Here is a 21,970-nt window from a genome sequence, read left to right as displayed (position 1 = left end):
TTATACACCTGTGGAAAGGGACCTGATGAAACCCATGAATAGCTTTGCTTATTATTAAATATTAACCACCATGAAAAGACAAGAATGCATAATTGCTTGACAAACAAGAAAAAATAAAATACTTTAAGAACAATAACTGGGAATAAGTTATTAGGTGTAGATGCTATGACCACAGTCCAGATTGTGTAGAAGGGCTAATATAGCCTGTAAGACAGTCAGGTGGACAGCAGGCAAAGTGATATGGTGGTAGGTCCTCCTCAACCTGTCTGTTGAACATGATAGCGACAGAAGTCTGTCACTGAACATGCTCCTTTGTTTATTGAGTGTTCTGTGTAGTGGGTGGAGGTCATTGTCCATGATCGCCAGCATCCTTCTCATGGTCTGTTTCTCTGCAGTTGTTGTGAGTGACTCCAGCTCAATGCCAACAACAGAGCTAGCTTTCCTCACCAGCCTGTTCAGTCGCCCAGCGTCCCTCTTCTTAATGCTGCCTCCTCAGCACACCACAGCATAAAAGAGAACACTGGCAATGATTAAAACATCCAGAGGAGCTTACTGCAGACATTGAATGACCGCAGCCTCCTCAGGAAGTAAAGCCGACTCTGCCCTTTCCGATACAGCGCATCTGTGTTGGCTGACCAGTCCAGTTTATTGTCCATGTGTATCCCCAGGTACTTATATGTGCTGACCACCTCCACACTGACCCCTTCAGTGGACAGGGTTCCCACTCTAAGTCAAATGTAAAATTCCATGACTTTTCCCTGACAAAAAACCTGAATTTCCAAGACTATATAATGAATGGTGCAATATGACCAATGAGTTCAGAGCAGCTGCGTAGCGATGAAGAATAATACTTTTCTATGGAGGGAGATGAATAAATGGGCATTGAATAAACAAAGTTCGGGCTACTCAAGCAAGCAGTAAAGCTAAGAACCAGATATACACTAGTTCTGCGCGGAAATATTTCTATTAATGTATTTTGCCAAGTAAATTCCCTGACTTTCCATGTCAGGGATAGACGTGGAATTCCATGATATTCTAGAAATTCCATGACCCGTGGGAACCCTGAATAGAGACTGGCAGCATGTGGCTTAGATCTCCTGAAATCCACTACCATCTCCTTGGTCTTTGTTGCCTTCAGCTGCAGATGGTTGAGCCTGCACCATTGCACAAAGTCATCCACCAGGGTCCTGTACTCGTCCTCCTGTCCATCCCTGATACACCCACAATTGCAGAGTCGTCCGAAACCTTCTGCATGTGGCATGACTCAGAGTTGTAGCTGAAGTCAGACGTGTACAGGGTGAACAGGAACGCTGAAAGCACAGTCCCCTGAGGCGCTCCAGTGCTGCTGATCACAGTCTCTGAGAAGCCGTCCTTCAGCCTGACCAACTGTGGTCTCTCCGTCAGGTAGTCTGTAATCCAGGATACCAGGTGAGCATCAACCCCCATCTGCACAAGCTTGTCTCTCAATCTGACAGGCTGAATGGTGCAAGGCGCTAGAGAAATCAAAGAACATGATTCTCACAGCACTCTTCCCCTTGTCCAGATGAGAGTGCGCTCTGTGCAGTAGGTAGATGACGGCATCCTTCATGCCCACCTCCTGGTATGCGAACTGGAGCCGGTCGAGTGTGGGGTCTGAGGATGTGAAGGAGCAGTTGCTCCATGGTCCTCATCATGTGTGATGTTAGAGTGACTGGCCTAAAGTCATACAGCTCAGGATGTGGCTTCTTGGGGTAGCCGTGGCCTACTGGTTAGCGCTTTGGACTTGTAACCGGAGGGCTGCCGGTTCAAACCCCGACCAGTAGGCACGGCTGAAGTGCCCTTGAGCAAGGCACCTAAGCCCTCACTGCTCCCCGATCCCCGCTGTTGTTGCAGGCAGCTCACTGTGCCGGGATTAGTGTGTGCTTCACCTCACTGTGTGTTCACTGTCTGCTGAGTGTGTTTCACTAATTCACGGATTGGGATAAATGCAGAGACCAAATTTCCCTTACGGGATCAAAAGAGTATTATACTTCTTGGGAAATGGGATGAGACATGATGTCTTCCACAGTGCTGGTACCTTCCCCAGTTGGGGGCTCAGGTTGGAGACATGCTGCAGGGGATCCCTCAGGTCCACAGCAGGCTGTGAGCGGTCTGGGACACTCGATCTGGGATGGCTGCTTTAGGGCGAAGTCTACTCAGCTCTCCTCTGATCTGATTCGCCATAGACCTCTGAAGTTTGCCAACAAAAAAGAACCAAAACGGCCATCTTTGCCCATATAAGGAGATCCGGGTGTTAATTGAAGCTACCTATGGCAAGCTGCATTGCAAGTTAGTTCTGGGGTATAGCAAAAATCTAAGTTTGCTGTCTTTGGCAAGGCAGGGGATGAAAAAGTGTGTTGAGCAAAACGTCTGCATTTCAGACTTCTTTGTCCCCGCAAGAGTTTAATTCAAAATCCCCATGTTATTTTCCCATAGGAAAAATCAAAAGATAGTCTTTTTTGTATAGGCGAACTTCAGAGGTCTATGATGATGGGAAAATATGTTCATAGCAAAATGGATGCATCGCGATTAATTTAGATTAATTCATATATAATATATATATATATATATATATATATATATATATATATATATATATATATATATATTTATATATGGAAAACATATTCATACAGTCTATGGGCAACACTTGCCGGCAATCAGAGACACCTGTTTCTCCATTGTTGCCCCCACCAAGGAGAACACAGTAGGAGAACACGCCTTTCATATCCTTTTCCAGAAGGGGGCGATAGCATTCAATAGTCTATGGAAGCCGACCCGTTTCTTCGCACAGCAGTACAGCATCCTTCCTTTCCAAAATGTCGGTGCACGGGCCAATGGTGAAAATCCACCCTGTGGTACTCGCTTCCATTACTGATGCTTACGAGCGGAGAAATGAGGGTGCGAGTCGCGTTATCGGGACATTATTAGGTAAGTTTTTAAACGTACTCATCAAGACTAATCTTACAGAGCCTCCACGTGTTTTAGCAGACGAGACATGGTGTTGGCTAACTAGCCACAGCTAACGTTATCACATCGCATTATCAGTTCACACGCCGGTGTTTCCTATGGCTAGTCTGCTAGTAGTCTGCGAGGAAGCTGCTTAGCCTATTTAATATTTCGTTAACACTGTCTACACGTTTGTGTAACGTTATTGGTGTTAACTCAATAACTTGATATTCTAGGCCACGCTATGGATGTTTTTAGCAAGTAATTTAATGTAGATGTACGACATGGTGCTAGATTAGCGACGTTAGCTAGCTAGCTAGCAGTGTAGTAAGTTAGGGTCTGTAGACTTTTTGCAGGCTAAGCATATTAGCATATCACCTATTCGTGGTCTGTACACTGTTAGTAGGCTAAGCCCATCAGCATGTCATCATTCATAGCTGCGATTGTGTTGTCATGCAGGCACCATAGACAAACAGACCGTGGAAGTGACCAATTGCTTCTCCGTCCCGCACAACGAGTCCGAAGATGAGGTAAGTGGCCTAGCTCCATGCAGCTCCTAACAGCTGTTTAGTTGATACGCGGCACCACTACTCCATTGAGCAGGCATCCGAGATGAACGCTGTTGACAACATGCAAGATGCGATGTGTAATGTCTCTGGGTTTCCCTGGTGACCCTGTCAGGTCGCGGTGGACATGGAGTTCGCAAAGAACATGTATGAACTTCATAAGAAGGTCTCCCCAAGCGAAGTCATCATTGGCTGGTGAGGAATCATATCCTAGATCTCTCTCTCTCTCTCTCTCTCTCTCTCTCTCTCTCTCTCTCTCTCTCTCATATTATTCTTTTTCACCCTCTGACATCACACTTTCTCTCCCCCGGTACCTTTAGTACGTTTTGTGGTTGATAACATGTTTTTGCGCTAACTCTGCACTGTGCTGGCTGTAGGTATGCGACAGGATATGACATCACAGAGCACTCTGTCCTCATCCATGAGTACTACAGCCGTGAGGCCCAGAACCCCATTCACCTGACCGTCGACACCGCCCTCCAGAGTGGCAAGATGAACATTCGCGCCTATGTCAGGTCTCTCTCGCTCTCTCTCTCTCTCTCTCTCTCTCTCTCTCTCTCTCTCTCTCTCTCTCTCTCTGCCTTGGTCATCTTATCTATCCTCTCCTTCTCTTTTCTCTTCCCTTTCTCTTCTGACCCCCTCTTTCTGTCTTTTTCATGATCATCTGCCCTCCATTCTCCTTTTCTCCCACTCTTTTTTTCTCCTCCTCTTTTTTCTCCTCTCTTTTCTGCTCCTCTTTCCTCCCCTTCTCCAGTCCTTCTGTGTCTCGTGAGTGAGGAGGTGAGTGTGTGTGAGGCTGATGGATTTGCGTTTGCTTTGTGGTTCTTTCTGTTCCATCCCCCTCTTCTCTGTCCTGGGCACTCACTGCTCATACCTGCCGCCTGTGTGCTGATTGGCTGTTGACGGGCTCGTGCTTGTTTGTGATTGGTTGGCAGTGCTCAGATGGGCGTGCCGGGGAAGACTGTGGGAGTGATGTTCACCCCGCTCACTGTGAAGTACATCTACTACGACACAGAGCGCATCGGGAGTGAGTCTCACACACACACACACACACACACGTACACGGAGTACATCTACGGAGTACATCTACTACAACACAGAGCGCATCGGAAGTGAGTCTCTCTCTCACTCTCACTCTCACACACACACACACACACATGCACACACACATGCACACAGAGTGCTTCAGAAGTAAGTGACTCACACAGTACATCTACGACACAGAGTGCAACATACACACACACACACACAAACGGCCCATGATCCACTCCCATGTTATGTGCACAGCATTAACTAAACTGTTCTCTCTCTCTCTCTGGTCTGTAGTTGACCTTCTCCAGAGGACGCGGGCGTCTCCGAGTCGGACCGACGGCTTGACCTCCGACCTCTGCCAGGTGGGCGGGGCAGCGGGCCGCACTCAGGAGATGCTGAGCACCGTGCTGGCGTACATAGAGGACGTGCTGGTGGGTCCCACGCCGACCGCTATATCTCTTGTATAGTTCTATAGTCAATAGAGAGTTCCATTATCAGCATCATAGTTGGCCCCACAAGGCTTCAGATATATGTTGCAGAGGAAGTATCCTCTTGGGTGCTCCTTGTTGGTGCCCCCCACCCAATCCCAATCCTCCCCCACCTTTTTTATGCAGCCCTTGCCACTTAATCTACTAAACCCCTCTTCTACTGCACTTTTTTACCCCCCATTAATGCACAAATAGGCTGACACCAGACATAATTTCACTGCATTTCTTACTTCCAGTAACTATATGCATGTGACAATAAACTTCCTTGTATCCTTGTATCCTTAAGTAGATTGGGAACCAAATAGAACGTTCAAGCATTGTTTTTGTTTTTCTTGTTGAAAGGGTCTATAGTACACAGTGGTGTCCACGCTCACTATGGACTGTGTTTGAATATTGGGCTGATTTGGGCTGGGTGGGCATGTGATGGGGGCATAATGGCTGGGTACTGTATCTGATGGGGGCATAATGGCTGGGTACTGTATCTGATGGGGGCATAATGGCTGGGTACTGTATCTGATGGGGGCATAATGGCTGGGTACTGTATCTGATGGGGGCATAATGGCTGGGTACTGTACCTTGGGGGCATCTGATGTGAAATCTAATAGTGTCTTCGCCCCCTTCTCAGTCTGGTAAGGCGTCTGCTGATAACAGTGTGGGACGCTTCCTGATGGATCTGGTCAACAAGGTGCCTAAGATCCCAGTCGAGGACTTCGAGACCATGCTCAACTCCAACATCAATGTGAGTGTGTGTGTGTGTGTGTGTGTGTGTGTGTGTGTGTGTGTGTGTGTGTAGACTTTGCTCAACATCAACGTGAGTGTGTGTGTGTTGGTGATATTGTTCTCCTTAGGTGCAGCCTGGTGTGTGTTTGTAAAGACAGTTGTGTGTCAGTGTTGAGCTATGTGTCTAAAAACTGTATGTGTGTGTGGAGTGTATAGACCACCACCTCAAGGGAGTGTGTTGAGTGTTTTGTGTGGTGTTTGTGTTTGTTTGATTGTTGTGTGCACTAGGGCTGGGTATCGTTCAAAATATTTTGTTACGGTGCCAGTTTCGATACCTTGATTTTGATGCCAGTTCCTAAACAATACCTTTTGTAAGTCAATTTTAACAACAAAAACTCCTTTAGTGGTAGAAAAAATCTGATGTCAAAATTAACATAAAAATACAAAAACTATAAAAAGTAATAAAAGTAAACAATGTGTAAGATAAGGCCTACTTAATATTTGCAGTATTAAAGTGAAGAAATGTAAATGTAACCTAAAAGATTAGTGCAAAATTTAAGTGCAAACAGCTTTGCACATAAGTGGCATTTCGCTTTGTTGACATACACCTTAAGTATTGGATAATCACGCCTGACATATGTCGATAATATTGAACCTTGAAATGTAGTCACACACATTTGTCATGTCATTTTTGTGTTAAGACAGTTAAGTTTGATTCTTTCTATGGGAGCTAACCAAAACAAACTCCTCAGCACCAATCGGATCGGAGCCTTTGGGTTGGTGCCCATTGTGTGGACACACACTGTATTCTTGTGTGTGTGTACACACATTGTTGTCCTCTCTCTGTGTGTGTGTGCGCGTGTGTGTGTGTACACACTAGGGATGCACAAGCTATCGGTGGGCGATATATTATTGGCCGATAAGTGAAAAAATTATAATGTTATTGTTCCGATAACAGAATTCCAGCTGATAATTTACGCCAATATTTTTCATAAGTCCTAATTTCCCAACTAGACATACGCAGTTGAAACTAAACAACATAAGTTTCCCTCACAAACCATGATTTGGCCGCTATAGCTTTTTCAACACACATAGGCCTAGGCTACTGCTATTTTGTTGACTGCAGTACTATTGAGGACTTATGAGTTCTGTCCATCATTGGTGGTAGGTACAATTACATGATTCTTATTAAATGTCCCTAATTCACTTTTAACAATTTGTCTTAAAGAGTAATATTATGGGTTATCGGTATCGGACCACAACAGACTGATAAATATTGCTTATCGGTTATCAGCCCTAAAGTTCCATAATCTGTGTGTGTGTTGGGAAATAACTCTTGTTGTGTGTGTATTTTGTGTCTCAGTATCTGATGGTGTGTTGTAAAATAACTCTTCTTGTTGTTTGTGTCTCAGGATCTGCTGATTCTGTGTGTGTGTGTTGGTGATATTGTTCTCCTTAGGTGCAGCCTGGTGTGTGTTTGTAAAGACAGTTGTGTGTCAGTGTTGAGCTATGTGTCTAAAAACTGTATTGTGTGTGTAAGGTGTATAGACCACCACCTCAAGGGAGTAATGTTAGGTGTTTTGTGTAGTGTTTGTGTTTGTTTTGATTGTTGTGTGCACTAGGAACGGGTATAGTTCAAAATATTTTTATTCTGATTGCCAGTTTCGACCTTGTTTTGATGCCAGTTCTAAACAAGCACCTTTTTGTAAGTCAATTTTAACAACAAAACTCCTTTAGTGGTAGAAAAAATCTGATGTCAAAATTAACATAAAAATACAAAAACTATAAAAGTAATAAAAGTAAACAATGTGTAAGATAAGGCCTACTTAATATTTGCAGTATTAAAGTGAAGAAATGTAAATGTAACCTAAAGATTAGTGCAAAATTTAAGTGCAAACAGCTTTGCACATAAGTGGCATTTCGCTTTGTTGACATACACCTTAAGTATTGGATAATCATACGACATATGTCGATAATATTGAACCTTGAAATGTAGTCACACACACATTTGTCATGTCATTTTTGTGTTAAGACAGTTAAGTTTGATTCTTTCTATGGGAGCTCAACCAAAACAAACTCCTCAGCACCAATCGGATCGGACCTTTGGGTTGGTGCCCATTTGTGGACACACACTGTATTCTTGTGTGTGTGTACACACATTGTTGTCCCTCTCTGTGTGTGTGTCTTGGCGTGTGTGTGTGTACACACTAGGGATGCACAAGCTATCGGTGGGCGATATATTATTGGCCGATAAGTGAAAAAATTATAATGTTATTGTTCCGATAACAGAATTCCAGCTGATAATTTACGCCAATATTTTTCATAAGTCCTAATTTCCCAACTAGACATAATGCGAAGTTGAAACTAAACAACATAAGTTTCCCTCACAAACCATGATTTGGCCGCTATAGCTTTTTCAACACACATAGGCCTAGGCTACTGCTATTTTGTTGACTGCAGTACTATTGAGGACTTATGAGTTCTGTCCATCATTGGTGGTAGGTACAATTACATGATTCTTATTAAATGTCCCTAATTCACTTTTAACAATTTGTCTTAAAGAGTAATATTATGGGTTATCGGTATCGGCCACAACAGACTGATAAATATTGCTTATCGGTATCAGCCCTAAAGTTCCATAATCTGTGTGTGTGTTGGGAAATAACTCTTGTTGTGTGTGTATTTTGTGTCTCAGTATCTGATGGTGTGTTGTAAAATAACTCTTGTTGTGTTTGTGTCTCAGGATCTGCTGATTCTGTGTGTGTGTTGTAAAATAACTCTTGTTGTGTTTGTGTGTCTCAGGATCTGCTGATGGTGACCTACTTGTCCAACCTGACCCAGGCTCAGATCGCTCTCAACGAGAAACTGGTGATCATGTGATCTGTGTGGGCGGAGAGGTGATGGTGGGAGAAGGGGCCTCATATTTAAGCTTCAGTTTTCATTTCTGTTTCTTTTCTGTTTCTTAATAAATGACATCGCAGAGTGAGTGTGTGTTGAGTGTGTGTGTTTGCGTTCTCACGCAGCGTACATCCTTTTCTCTGTGGCCTCCAACCCAAATGTTACACACACACACACACACACACACACTGCTCTACCAAACCCAAATGTTACACACACACACTGCTCTACCAAACCCAAATGTTACACACACACACACTGCTCTACCAAACCCAAATGTTACACACACACACACACACTGCTCTACCAAACCCAAATGTTACACACACACACACTGCTCTACCAAACCCAAATGTTACACACACACACACACTGCTCTACCAAACCCACATGTTACACACACACAGCTCTACCAAACCCAAATGTTTCACTTGAAGTCCCCTCTCCTTTAAGCCCAGAGTATATGAGCACCGAAGCCCTAAGTGTTGTGCAGGACCTGCTCTGGATTGGTCAGCATCATTAGGGCCCTGCTCTGGATTGGTCAGCATCAATAGGGCCCTTGGTGTGGGATTTCACTGGGATCTCATGGTGGATGGGCGCTAGGAGTGGGGTTGGTGTGGGAGTGGGGTGGGGGTGGTGCTGGAGATCCTATTTCATATTGTGCCTCCTCTGGGGAGAAACTTGAGACACTCCAGAGGGACCATATGCCCGTTTGCACAGAGGGAGAAAGGGTCCAACATGAGGCATGGCAGTGGTGCTCCCGCCCCCCAACATGAGGCATGGCAGTGGTGCTCCCGCCCTGACGGCACAGAGCTGTTGCAGACTCTGAGTATGAGCCTCTTCTGTAAGGCCCCTTAGGAACTGACAAGCCGCGGACTATCAGCCTCTTCTGTAAGGCCCCTTAGGAACTGAATTCTGGGCAAATGTTACCCTTGGCCTGGATTCCACATATGTTTTGACCAAATAGCGTCCACACAAATCTCCGAAGTGAAATCAAAGATTCTTTAGAACAAGATTAAGCAGCTTTATTTATAAATACTCGTCAGTATTTATTAAATCGTTTTAATTCTTTGTCTTAGTAGTTGATGATGATCCCACTGCACAGAAAGAGGTTAAGCAAGTAATGCTATTTCACTATCTCTATGAGTGTGTGCGAGAAATAAAAATCCTTATTACACGGCTCTTCAGAGTGCTGCAGAAAGTTCCATTCACATGAATGGACCTTCCCAACGTTCGGGCCTATGTTAAATCTATATTATTACACGGCTCTTCAGAGTGCTGCAGAAAGTTCCATTCACATGAATGGGCCTATGTTAAATCTATAAAAATCACCGGCAAAGTATATAGTCACCGCTGTCAATGGCAACGGGTTGATTAACGTCTTTCATATCCCTCCGCAAGAATTCTGTTCGCTTATTGCAATGGAATTTCATTGAAAGGGAAAGTAAGCTAGTAAGACGTTGCCACGGAACACCTGAAACTGTCAAGTTCTGTCTGTGTGGCGAACTATTTATTTTGTCAGCGGAAGACACGAAACGGTAGCAAAATCATGTTTAAAGATTCATTGTGTTAGGTTTCTTTTCTCATTTTTGCAAGTAGCCGTGTAATAAGCGGGATAATGTATTGTCCGCCGGTAATTATCAGAAAATAAGTCCCTTCAGGTCGAAGCAAAACCCCTCCGCGCTGTTCTCCCTGTCGGGACTTATTTTCTGATAATAATGATATTTCGGTTCACCCATAGACTGTATATATAGAATCACTCTTAACAGACTGCACACTGTCCAGTTCTATATATACAGTCTATGGGTTCACCAACTATCTCGGGTGAAATTTCTGAAACGCCTCCGCCAGGAACTACGTCATCACAGTTGCCACGGTAACGTTAGAAACTGTACACTCATCTCCATGGAAACAGTGGACACAACAATGTTTCTGAGGAGAGAAGTCATGAATTGGTGAAGGACGTACTTGCTTGCGTGTTTTTAGTGAGATTGGCTCTTGTATCTGCTGTACGCATTTCTGAAAAGGCGCCAAGAAGATCACGTATCTGTCACATATTCGTAAAATTAACCAGTTTTGAAATGGATGGTCTGTCATCTATGCAGACTCTCCAAGCACTTTCCTCTTTGTTGTCAAAGCGGGACGAATACGATGATGAAGATTCTGAGGTATGATGAGGGATAAAGCATGGTAGGCTTGCCGTAAAACATTACGGTATTCTAATGGTTTCAACCTTTTGGCGACTTTATTCGACATTTAACATTAACGTATGTTATCCACGCAGATTGTACAGGCCTCAGCTAAACTGTGCCCAGGCAATATCGGGCCTCCTGCTTCTTCACACAAACAGAGCAAGGAAGGTAACTTAACATGAGCCACGCCACCCAACATTTGAATATAGTAGACCTGCATGCTGAAACATAATTCATAGTTTGGCTCACAAAATTAGGCTAAATTGCATCTCCAATGGGATTCACTGAAAGTTAGATTCCGTTGATCCAGTTTTGTTGTTCAGTTGTGTAGCCTGGCTAAATTATCTTAACTAACTTACTTAGCCTATTATTCAACTAACTAACCAACCAAACAATCAGCCGACCAGTAATCACCTGACTAACTATTACTAACTATCAATAAATCAATCAACTGATCAACCAGCCATCCAACCAATCAGCCAATTAACCCTTAAAGGTGTAGGTTTTTGAACATTCTAAGTTCCACAACAATTGAAGGTTCTAAAATTCTATGTTGAATTCAATGAACCCAGATATTCTTTAGAATGTTAATTTCCCAACATTCCCGTCACACCGGTGTGACGGTACTCCTTTAAGGGTTAATCAATAAGTCAGGTAAGCTTTGTATGGAGAAAGAGGGAAGATGTACCACCCCCATTCATTCCAATGGCCCATGCTAGGCCACACTTTAGCCAAAGAAGTTTGAAATTCACTGCAACCATCTTTTTCAAAAAGTGTCTCACAGGGCTCATTTCCAGCACCAGAGTTAAATGAAGAGATTTTGCCCTACATACTTTTATCATCTGCATTCAAGTTGGTTCTGTGATCTTCGGTACGTTAAGATGGCAAACTTTGATTTCAGTCAGGACCACTTTGTCAAGTTATAGCTTTATTTACCATTGCATAATGTTTCATTTGGCGGTATGCTCTTGTTTTGGGAGCCCCCTGTCCTTCCATGTACAAACATGGAAAGCCTAAGGTAGGGAGAGCAGCAAGATACACCCCCCATAGTGTACAGAACAAACCAGACATCAATGACAACATTGATAAGTCAGAAGTATGAGGAGGAGATGGGGTGGAGGTGGGTTGCAAAAGCTTGTAGAGTAGCGGCTGGCAGAGGGTAGACTAAAAGGCAGCTGAAATAGGGCGCTCTGAATGATCTCCGCCAATGACCGAGCAGAGAAGATCAGCTGTGTAATCAGCTGGGTGGTCAGCTGAGCCGGACAGGGAACTGGCAAGACTCCGTGGCCTGTCTGAACTAACGCTATGCTCCATTTTTGCTACTCCAGAGGATCTTGCAGTGCAACATGCAATAGATAGCATCATTAGCACCCGGATCTCCTTATATGGGCAAAGATGGCAGCTTTGGGTCCTTTCTGTAGGTGAACTTCAGAGGTCTATAGTGCCAGAAGTGAACACTTGTCGGATGACATTTTTGACAAGGTGGTGGTGGCCAGCTGGGATGCTAACTGGCTGAAGCTAACCTTCCAAATACTGAGTCCCTGGTAGCTAGGTAACCTGAGGCTAGCTACTGACCCTCTGGTCAGATAACCTGAGGCTAGCTACTGTCCCTCTGGTCAGGTAACCTGAGGCTAGCTACTGACCCTCTGGTCAAGTAACCTGAGGCTAGCTACTGTCCCAGACTCTTGACCTGTGCTGCTCAGGCAGACGGGGGCTAGCTACTGTCCCAGACTCTTGGCCTAGTTGGTCAGCGAGACTCAGTGAGTGTGTTAAGTATATATACTTTTATACTTTTTTTTTGATCCCGTGAGGGAAATTTGGTCTCTGCATTTAACCCAATCGGTGTTGCCTCTGCAGGATCCTCCGCGTACGCCAAGCAGAACAGCAAAGCCATCTGGGACGAGGACGAGGTTCCTGAAGTGGCGCAGTTTGATGACCTCACAGACCCACGCCCGGAACCTGAGTATGACTGTGTCTCTGTGTTTCTACTGGCGGTCATAGTTACTGTTCATATACGGTAGGCTTAATAACTCTAGGGTGTGTACCTACCTTCCTGTGTGTGTGTGTGTGTGTGTGTGTGTGTGTGTGTGTGTGTGTGTATGTGAATGCATGATTGTGTGTGTATGTATGTGAATGCATGATCGTGTGTGTGCGTGTGTGTGCGTGTGTATGTATGTGAATGCATGATCGTGTGTGTGCGTGTGCGTGTGTGCGTGTGTGTGTGTGTATGTGAATGCATGATTGTGTGTGTGTGTGTGTCTGGATGTGAATGCATGATTGTGTCTGTGTGTGTGTGTGTGTGTGTGTGTAGATATGACATCATTCTGAAGCAGAGTGTTGGCACAGAGGACCTGTTTTTGGGCATGAGCCGTAAAGACCCCTCCTCTATGTGCTGCGAAGGCATGCTGGTAAGATCAACGTAAAAGTACTCATTGCGTGTGTGTGTGTGTGGTGAGGTCCAACGTTTCTGTGTAGTTGTAACAGTATGTGAACGGTAATGTGTAATACAACCCCAAATCAGAAAACGTTGGGATGTTGTATAAAATGCAAATAAAAACAGAATTTGATAATATACAAGTCTTGTAAACCCATATTTAGCAGCAAAAAGGACATAGACAACATATCAAATGTTGAAAATTAACATTTTGACTATTTCATGGAAAATATATATTCATTTTGAATATCATGTCAGTAATATGTTGAGACAGGAGCATGTTTGCCACTGTGCTGCTTCACCTCTTCATTTAACACAATTCTGTAATGTTAGGAGACTATAGTTGCTAGACTATTGAGAATGAAATGTTGCCCCATACCTGCCCAATATAGGATTTCATTTGCTCAACAGTATGGGCTATTCTTAATCATGTAATTCATTTCATGATGCACCTAATTTGACAGGTCTGGACTGCCATTTTAGCACCTGGACTCTTCCTCTATGGAGAAATACTGTTTAAATTAGGGCTGTCAAAATAACTGATTAATTTCGATTAATTAATTTGAGAAAAAATAGCGCAGATTAATCGATTCCGTATGACCTTTGACCTTTCTAGTTAGTAACCATTACTGTAAAATGAAGGAGAGAGAAGAAAATGTGCTGCCTAGATCATTGATTGAAACATTTACTTTTAAAAAATGGCCTGATGGTGTTGATTAAAGGTGCGATTTGTAGGATTGTTACCGAACGTTCTGCAAGCCAAAATCAAAACACTGGTGAACGTTCTCAAGACTACCAGACGCGAGCCTCTTCTGGGTTGCCAGATGTAATTAAGACTTAGCTAACGTTAGTTGACCTGCAGCTGCTTTAACGTTTCTCCAACCATGACCTAGCTACACATTACGGAAACAGTGAAAACAAAAAATACCTCTCTAACCAACGTAACATATTTAGCTCAAGTTAGCGATGCAGATAAAGTTTAGCCTAGGCTACCTGTTGTGGAGAAATATGGCCAGCTCTGCGTCAGACTTGATATTCTTCGTTTGACAAAGACGTCACCATCTCAGGAAGCTCCTCCGATGTCCACTTAATTTGTTTCTTTTTTAAATTTTGGAAATTTGCCTGCCTCTCGTAGGCGTTCATGACTACAACTGACAGCTGTTGACAGTTGGCCTTTGCTAATTTGGCAACCCAAATAGGAGGACGTGCTAGCCCATTATTAATACGCTATTCTAGAATGAATCGTTCAAAACATAAACGAAAATTCCAAGACATTCCGCCCCGTAACTCATTTTTTTTCATGGGTTTTACGGGGTTTTACGGGTTAGAGTAATGCTGTCAAATAAGCCATTACTTCAATTCATCGTGTTTCCTTACTCTCTGACAACATATGGTGATCATTTTTGGAATGGTTACAGTTTATTTTCCATTATTTCCTACATACTGGACCATAAAAATAAAGTCCTCTGCAATGTCTGCAGCAAGGAATTTGCATATCACTGGAGTTTGTCAGCTCTAAAGTCGCACATCAATGGAAAGAAATAGTGTTGACATTGAGGGGAGTGTTCATTTATTTTCTTTGTGTCCCCTAGGTTATATCTGTGGCCTGAAATGCCTTGTATGTGAAAAAAACTTCTTCCCGAAGCACTTTTGAATTTATTTCCTCAGCATATTAGGTCATATCATAGATTATTATGGCCATTATTTGAACAGTGAAAATAATAATAAAAGAGTTTTTACACTAGCATTTCTGAACTGAGTATCAAACTGTGCTCATAGGTAATGGTTATCAGAGGTCCGGAGCCCATACAATAACTTTCTTTACAGAAACAAGTCTCCATCACAGGGGGCAACACCTTACCTGATCACCTGCATTATTAATGTGCAGGTGTGTAGCTCACACAACCCTGTTAGCCTTATCTGTAGCTCTTGGTCATGGTAACCCAGATTTTATGCGGTGTGTTTTTTAGGCCACTCAGTCACGATGAAAATGATTGTGTGTGTGGTTGTGGTGTGTTTGTTGGCTACTTGGTCATGGTAAATGGTAATCTGTTTTGCTTGTGTGTGTGTGTCTGTGTGTCTGTGTGTGTGTGGGTCTCTATGTGCGTGCGTGTGTGTGGGTCAGGTGAGGGTGAAGCTTCCAGACACCAAAGCCAGTGAAGTGGTCCTGGACGTTAAAGAGCAGTTCCTGGACCTGCGGACCCCAAAGTAGTAAGATTACAGAGACACCAAATACTCCAAATGCTCCAAACACACACACACACACACTCATATATATACACACACACCCATACACACACACACACACACACACACCCATACACACACACCCCCCACACACACACACACACACACACACATATTAAGAGAAGAGATCACGTCACTATAGTTACTTTGTAAGAGATCAGGGGCGCCGCTAGGGTTGTATTCCATAGTACGCACCATGGCCCAGGGCGCTAATTAACTAACTAGCTTTTACTGTTAAACACCTGAAAAATATTAAGCTGCTGTTTTCTTTTCATGACGAGCACTACGCTTGAATGATTTATGACTGAATGGAACGTTTTTAAGCTCTCTCCCTGGAACTCTTTCTCCACCCCTCCCTCTCTCTGCAGTAAGCTGGGCCTGCATCTTCCCCAGCCAGTGCACCCGCGTGAGGGGACGGCTCGCTTCATCAGCGAGAGGGCCGAGCTGGAGATCACGCTGCTCATGCATCGACCCATGGACTGCATCAACCTGGCCTGAGAGCGGGGTGGGGTGGAGCAGAGAGATGGAGAGAGAGAGTGAAGGATGGAGTGAGGGAGAGAGGGATGGAGTGAGGCAGAGAGGGAGGGAGAGAGGGATGGGTGGGGCAGAGAGATGGAGAGAGAGAGGGATGAGGATGGGCAGAGGGATAGAGAGAGAGAGGGATGGAGTGAGGGATGAGGATGGGCAGAGAGATTGAGAGAGAGAGAGGAATGGGGTGGGGCAAAGAGAGAGAGAGAGGGATGAGGATGGGCAGAGGGATGGAGAGGGGGAGGAATGGGGTGGGGCAGAGGGATGGATGGAGTGTGTGTGTGGGGGGTTGTGTTTCATGCAGACTCTCTTGAGCAAGGCCAGTCCACTGTCAATAGAGCTCCTGGACTAATTACTGGACTGAGTCCATTTGTGTCTGACCAAACCTGTAAACCTGACCGAAATACACAGATACTGTGTAAATCCAAGTTGCTTGTGAAATATGTACATTTTAATAAAGAAAAAACTAAACAAACCATGGCACTGGTTCATATTTTGCTCAGGTGACGTACAAATGATGAGACTGTTAGATTATTAGATATAACCGCATATAAGCGTGCAGGTCACTGGAGGAATTCAGTGATGAACTGGTCGTTTGTTTGTCGTTGTAGTAGGTAGTGGCAGGTACCGAGCGAGCGCGTAGTCCAGCCCTGGCGCAGCTGATGCTCTCGCGGTTGCCACAGCACCGCGCGGGTTACCATGTGACGCATGCGTTCCGCTCCCTACACGATCCTCCGGGGCCATAACAATACGTGCGTCTATATCCCTGCGTTGCTCTCGCGCACCCACGCCTTGCTTTCGGTATGGCGGATGGCGAGCGGTCCCCGTTGCTATCAGATCTCGGTGATGGAGCCCTCGGTAGCGGCAACGGCGGAGTGTCTCCGGGAGCAGGTCCGTATGGCGTACCGAACAAACCGCAAAGTGAGTATATCTGCGTGCGATCAGTCTCTGTGCTGTCAGATGTGCTTCACCGGGGCAAATCCAGAGTGAGATTATTTATGTATTCAAAACTGTTAACCACCAAAGCGAATGTGTTCAGATTCATGGAGGGTTTTGTCATGATTTCCACGGCTTAGGTCTGCTAACGCACAGCCTTGCTATAAGCTGCAACGAGCCTAATAGCTCGCGGGAATAAATCACCTAGCGCTGGTGCGGGGCACTGTGCCGGGTAGCTAGCGACGGATACTTCCGCAACCCGCACAGGCGCGCACATAGCAACACCGCAGCGAGGAAGAAATTGCCTCGTTAGCAGTTTGATCGCCTGCGGTGGCAACACGCTGCTCCGGGGGCTGTTTTTGAAAGATGACAGATAACTGTGCAATGACCAGGCATAAACACCCTGAACGACGCGCGCCTTTCCCCGACACAGCTGATGTTAGCTAGCGTGTTTGTTATGTCGCTAGCAAGCTAGCGAGGCTGTGGGAGTGCGATTTGGAATGTCAATCCAATCCAGGATCTCACTGCCTCGTTTCCCACCGAGGACTTTCTTTTTGCAGTATCGAGTATGTGAACACATTTCTAACAGGGTGTGCTATGGTTATTATTGTGGTCAAAATGTGCCTTTCCGATGATGTAGACATGGGTGGGCCTTATGGTCGTGCCTACATGTCTGATTTTACGATTTTATTGTTTCTCAGCAGCATGTTTGCGGCTACTGTGCTAACCACCTGATTTGATTGACACAGTGTCTTGGCCATTCCACGAGCTTAGAAATACAGCGCGATAAGACTCGGCCAATGGTTGCGCGCCAGAGGCGGGTTATGAGAACGTACGTAAATATTGGTCTTTGACAAATTGGCCTTACGGAAAAGGCGGACATTCTGTATGCTGCAGAGTCAGACCTACTGGTAATTAAAGCCTTTATGTTCCTTGGTCTTTGCTAGCCTACTGTTAGTTGTCAAGTTGTGGTAGTCTTTGTTTTGTTACCATATCCTTGACAGCTTGAATAAGGCCTGTCACTGACACACACACACACATGCATTCAAGAGAATGTGCTACATGTTCTCACACAGACTAGCCCTAGTCAGTAGTAAGCCCTGCATTCCTGATGCTGATATAAAGCTCCTTTCAGGCAAACTCGAGACCAAATCTCATTTTCCAGTTAATCCAAATCTAAGTGGGAAGCAAGAGGGACGTGAGGGGCCAAAGAATGGAGCGCGCGCACACACACACACACATACACACACACACACAATGGCCTACTTGCTCCCGTGTACAGGAGAACAGCAGGTCAACAGAGTCACGCCAGAGTCACACCAGACAGAAGAGCCAACTCACTCACACATACACACACACTCACTCACTCACTCACACACACTCACTCACTCACACTCACTCACTCACTCACACTCACACACACTCACACACTCACTCACACACACTCACTCACTCACACACTCACACACACTCACTCACTCACACACACTCACTCACTCACACACTCTCACTCACTCACACACACACTGTGATACACACACTTATTGCTATTCTTTCAGCAATACCAGCCGTAAGAGCACATTTACATACATACTCGCTTTCCTGCTCCAGTCTCACACACACACACACACACCGCACACACACATAAACACACACTCCTTTCGATACACCCCTATCAGAACTCTGTCAGTAATCCCCCATGTAAGCCAGCACAAACACACTCCCTTTCGTATGAGCTAGTACGCACAGACTTGCTCTTTCACATCCCGCTATACACACCTCTTGTTTCTGAAACATACGCCCCGCAATACACACCTGTCACATACACGTACACACACACACACACACACACACACACACACACACATACACTTTGATACACAACTATTACTCTCGTTTATAGAGACACTCACTAACACAACTATGTTCTCTCCTACACACACAGGCACGCACACACACACAAACTTTCTCTAAACACACACAAAAACACACACACACACACACAAGTTCTCACATAAACTGTCAATGATATTGTTTCTCACATGAACTTGCACTCTCTCTCTCTCTCTCTTTTACACACAACACCTTTTCTCAGACTTGTTTTGTGGTCTTTTGTCCAAGTTTAGTTAAGCAATCAGCATAAGGCTTCTTAGAATAGCTGCTTTAGTTCAGTAGGGAACCTCGACTACATAACCAACCAGGAGCACCAGACACTGGCTACACATCCCAACCAGGACTATGCTTACAGCCCGTCTGGTTACAGCCTGACTGTGCGCCGTGTGTGTGTGTGTGGTGGGGCTAGGTGTGGGTGTGTTGAAGCCAGGTGTGTGTGTTGGGGCCGTGTGTGTGCGTTGGGGCCAGGTGTGTGTGTGTTGGAGCCGTGTGTGTGTACTGGGGCCAGGTGTGTTTGTATGTGTGTGTATTGTGGCTAGATGTGTTTGTTGTGGCTGTATGTGTGTGTGTGTGTAGGGGCCATTAGTATCGAGCCGGGCCATTGTTTAAAAGTTAAGAAGGTCTGTTGTGATTGGTCACATCTCTGGTTGCAGCGCTGCGCAGATCTAGCTAGATCTTTCAATACAAACATGCCTTACGTTTAGCACAATACACACATGCCTTACGCTTAGCACAATACAAACATGCCTTACGCTTAGCAAGATCTGCGCAATACAAACATGCCTTCCGTTTAGCAAGATCTGCGCAATACAAACACGCCTTACGTTTAGCACAATACAAACATGCCTTACGCTTAGCGCAATACAAACATGCCCTACGCTTAGCACAATACAAACATGCCTTACGTTTAGCGCAATACAAACATGCCTTACGCTTAGCGCAATACAAACATGCCTTACGTCAGAGAATGTCTAATAAGGGGAGAACTGCCACTCTCGGAAAACTTCCGGTTTCTGAACTGGTTGCAGTTCCTTCTGTGGTTCCATTATGGGGCGCGGCCCACGGGCCACCACCCCTCAAAATCCACTCTTTCTCGATATAATTTTTTTCAAGTAATTTGAGTATTGTATTCGAAAGGGGAGGCAAAAAAAATACACTTGGTTGAGTATTATATTTTTAAAGTCACTTAATTGTTCTTAAAAGCCTTTCAAACGGTCAATGACGCCATTCATTAGCACAATGCTAGCGCAGTTATGTGCAACAACGAATCCAACCTGTAAGAAATCAAAAGGACATAAGTACTGCTCATTCAACTTTGACCTATAACCCATGTTGAAGTTATACAAACTACAATCAAATCTGAGATTTGTCAACGACAATCAGGTGAAAAGAGACCATTTTAGCCGTCTAGCTCCATTGACTCATTCATTCTGCACTCATGGCGATTGCCCCCAGTGGAACTCTGTGGAACTGCATCCAAAATTCGGTACAATGGGACTTAATACGGAGTGGCAAGGCTCTCCGTAGACGGGCTCTGCTTACGTTTAGCGCAATACAAACATGCCTTACGTTTAGCACAATACAAACATGCCTTACGTTTAGCCAGATCTGCGCAAATCTTTCAATACAAACATGCCTTACGTTTAGCACAATACACACATGCCTTACGTTTAGCACAATACAAACATGCCTTACCTTTAGCACAATACAAACATGCCTTACGTTTAGCACAATACAAACATGCCTTACGTTTAGCAAGATCTGCAACATGCCTTACGTTTAGCACAATACAAACATGCCTTACGTTTAGCACAATACAAACATCCCTTGCGTTTAGCAAGATCTGCACAATACAAACATGCCTTACGTTTAGCAAGATCTGCGCAAATCTTTCAATACAAACATGCCCTATGTTTAGCAAGATCTGCGCAATACAAACATGCCTTACATTTAGCCAGATCTGCGCAAATCTTTCAATACAAACATGCCTTACGTTTAGCAAGATCTGCGCAAATCTTTCAATACAAACATGCCTTACGTTTAGCCAGATCTGCGCAGCGCTGATTCGATCGAACGCGCCTGCTGATTTGACGATACCAGACCAGGAAGCCATGGAATCGTCTTCCTGCAGATACAGGTCTTTTTATAACCTCTCTGTACACTTTCAGAGTTTACAATACTTCAGTTTGTCTGTAGAACCCCCCACCACACTACCACTGAAGGGTAATTATATTTTGAGCATTGTTAGGAGTATAACATAGTGACATGGCACTGTTTTAGTATCACTGTAAGCCCATTCAGTGATAATGCAAATAAATGGTCTTGCTCAAAAGGCCACCAATGAACGTTATTTTGCTCTCAATCAAAAGTTTGTAGTCGGTAATTACCGTAAATAGAGCCTAGGTTGTTTCTACTCCGGAGTTGCACTTTTTAGAAACAAAGAGATGCATGAGCAGGCATGCCAGTGGGGTCGACATCAGTGACCACCGCGGAGAGGATATGACATCATACTGGCGTGCACAGTGACCACTGCAGAAAGGATGTGACATCATAGTGGCGTACACAGTGACCACTGCAGAGAGGATATGACATCATAGTGGCGTGCACAGTGACCACCGCAGAGAGGATGTGACATCATAGTGGCGTACACAGTGACCACCGCAGAGAGGATATGACATCATAGTGGCGTGCACAGTGACCACCGCGGAGAGGATATGACATCATAGTGGCGTGCACAGTGACCACCGCAGAGAGGATATGACATCATAGTGGCGTGCACAGTGACCACCGCGGAGAGGAAACAACATCATACTGGCGTGCACAGTGACCACCGCGGAGAGAATACTGGGCCCTTAAGGACAGCCTGCAGCCCATCACATACAGTAGCTCAAAATGAAAGATACAAACAGAGCGTGTGTAAAAGCCCTTAAATGCTCAGAGCGTGTGTAAAAGCTCTTAACTCATTGAATGCCAAGCTGTTTTCGGGAGCTTTGTCCTAGAGTGCCAGCAATCTAGACCATTGTTGATGATTTGTACAGCCACAGCATATTCTGTGTTATAGCTATGAAC

The 21,970-nt window shown here is 44.7% G+C and overlaps 3 protein-coding genes across 5 annotated transcripts in view; all 3 read left to right on the top strand.

The window, feature by feature from the left end:
* Positions 1-2,792: 2,792 nt before the first annotated feature.
* Positions 2,793-8,759, top strand: eif3f (eukaryotic translation initiation factor 3, subunit F). The gene is made up of 8 exons (XM_048227433.1): positions 2,793-2,949; positions 3,427-3,497; positions 3,649-3,728; positions 3,911-4,048; positions 4,469-4,560; positions 4,860-4,996; positions 5,679-5,792; positions 8,576-8,759. Exons 1-8 carry the CDS (start codon positions 2,838-2,840, stop codon positions 8,651-8,653), a joined length of 822 nt encoding a protein of 273 aa, XP_048083390.1. The 5' UTR covers positions 2,793-2,837; the 3' UTR covers positions 8,654-8,759.
* A 1,737-nt stretch (positions 8,760-10,496) lies between these two features.
* Positions 10,497-16,117, top strand: dnaaf6 (dynein axonemal assembly factor 6). 3 transcript variants are annotated; one of them, XM_048227436.1, is made up of 6 exons: positions 10,497-10,839; positions 10,956-11,031; positions 12,721-12,880; positions 13,175-13,271; positions 15,423-15,508; positions 15,913-16,117. In XM_048227436.1, exons 1-6 carry the CDS (start codon positions 10,753-10,755, stop codon positions 16,040-16,042), a joined length of 636 nt encoding a protein of 211 aa, XP_048083393.1. In that variant the 5' UTR covers positions 10,497-10,752; the 3' UTR covers positions 16,043-16,117. The 3 variants fall into 3 exon arrangements, with proteins under 3 accessions (XP_048083393.1, XP_048083394.1, XP_048083395.1); XM_048227437.1 differs by having other exon boundaries at positions 10,509-10,839; positions 12,721-12,826; XM_048227438.1 differs by having other exon boundaries at positions 10,743-10,861.
* A 588-nt stretch (positions 16,118-16,705) lies between these two features.
* The window catches only part of pip4p1a (phosphatidylinositol-4,5-bisphosphate 4-phosphatase 1a), a 26,403-nt gene continuing 21,138 nt past the window's right edge, over positions 16,706-21,970 (top strand). The window contains 1 exon segment of the mRNA XM_048227434.1: positions 16,706-16,993. Within this exon segment, the coding sequence (XP_048083391.1) occupies positions 16,876-16,993 (118 nt within the window). The 5' untranslated portion in view covers positions 16,706-16,875.

This window comes from Alosa alosa, chromosome 19 (assembly GCF_017589495.1).
Source record: "Alosa alosa isolate M-15738 ecotype Scorff River chromosome 19, AALO_Geno_1.1, whole genome shotgun sequence".
NCBI lineage: Eukaryota > Metazoa > Chordata > Actinopteri > Clupeiformes > Clupeidae > Alosa > Alosa alosa.
The sequence above is the reverse complement of the archived record's forward strand: the minus strand, read 5'-3'. Positions and strand labels throughout refer to the sequence as shown.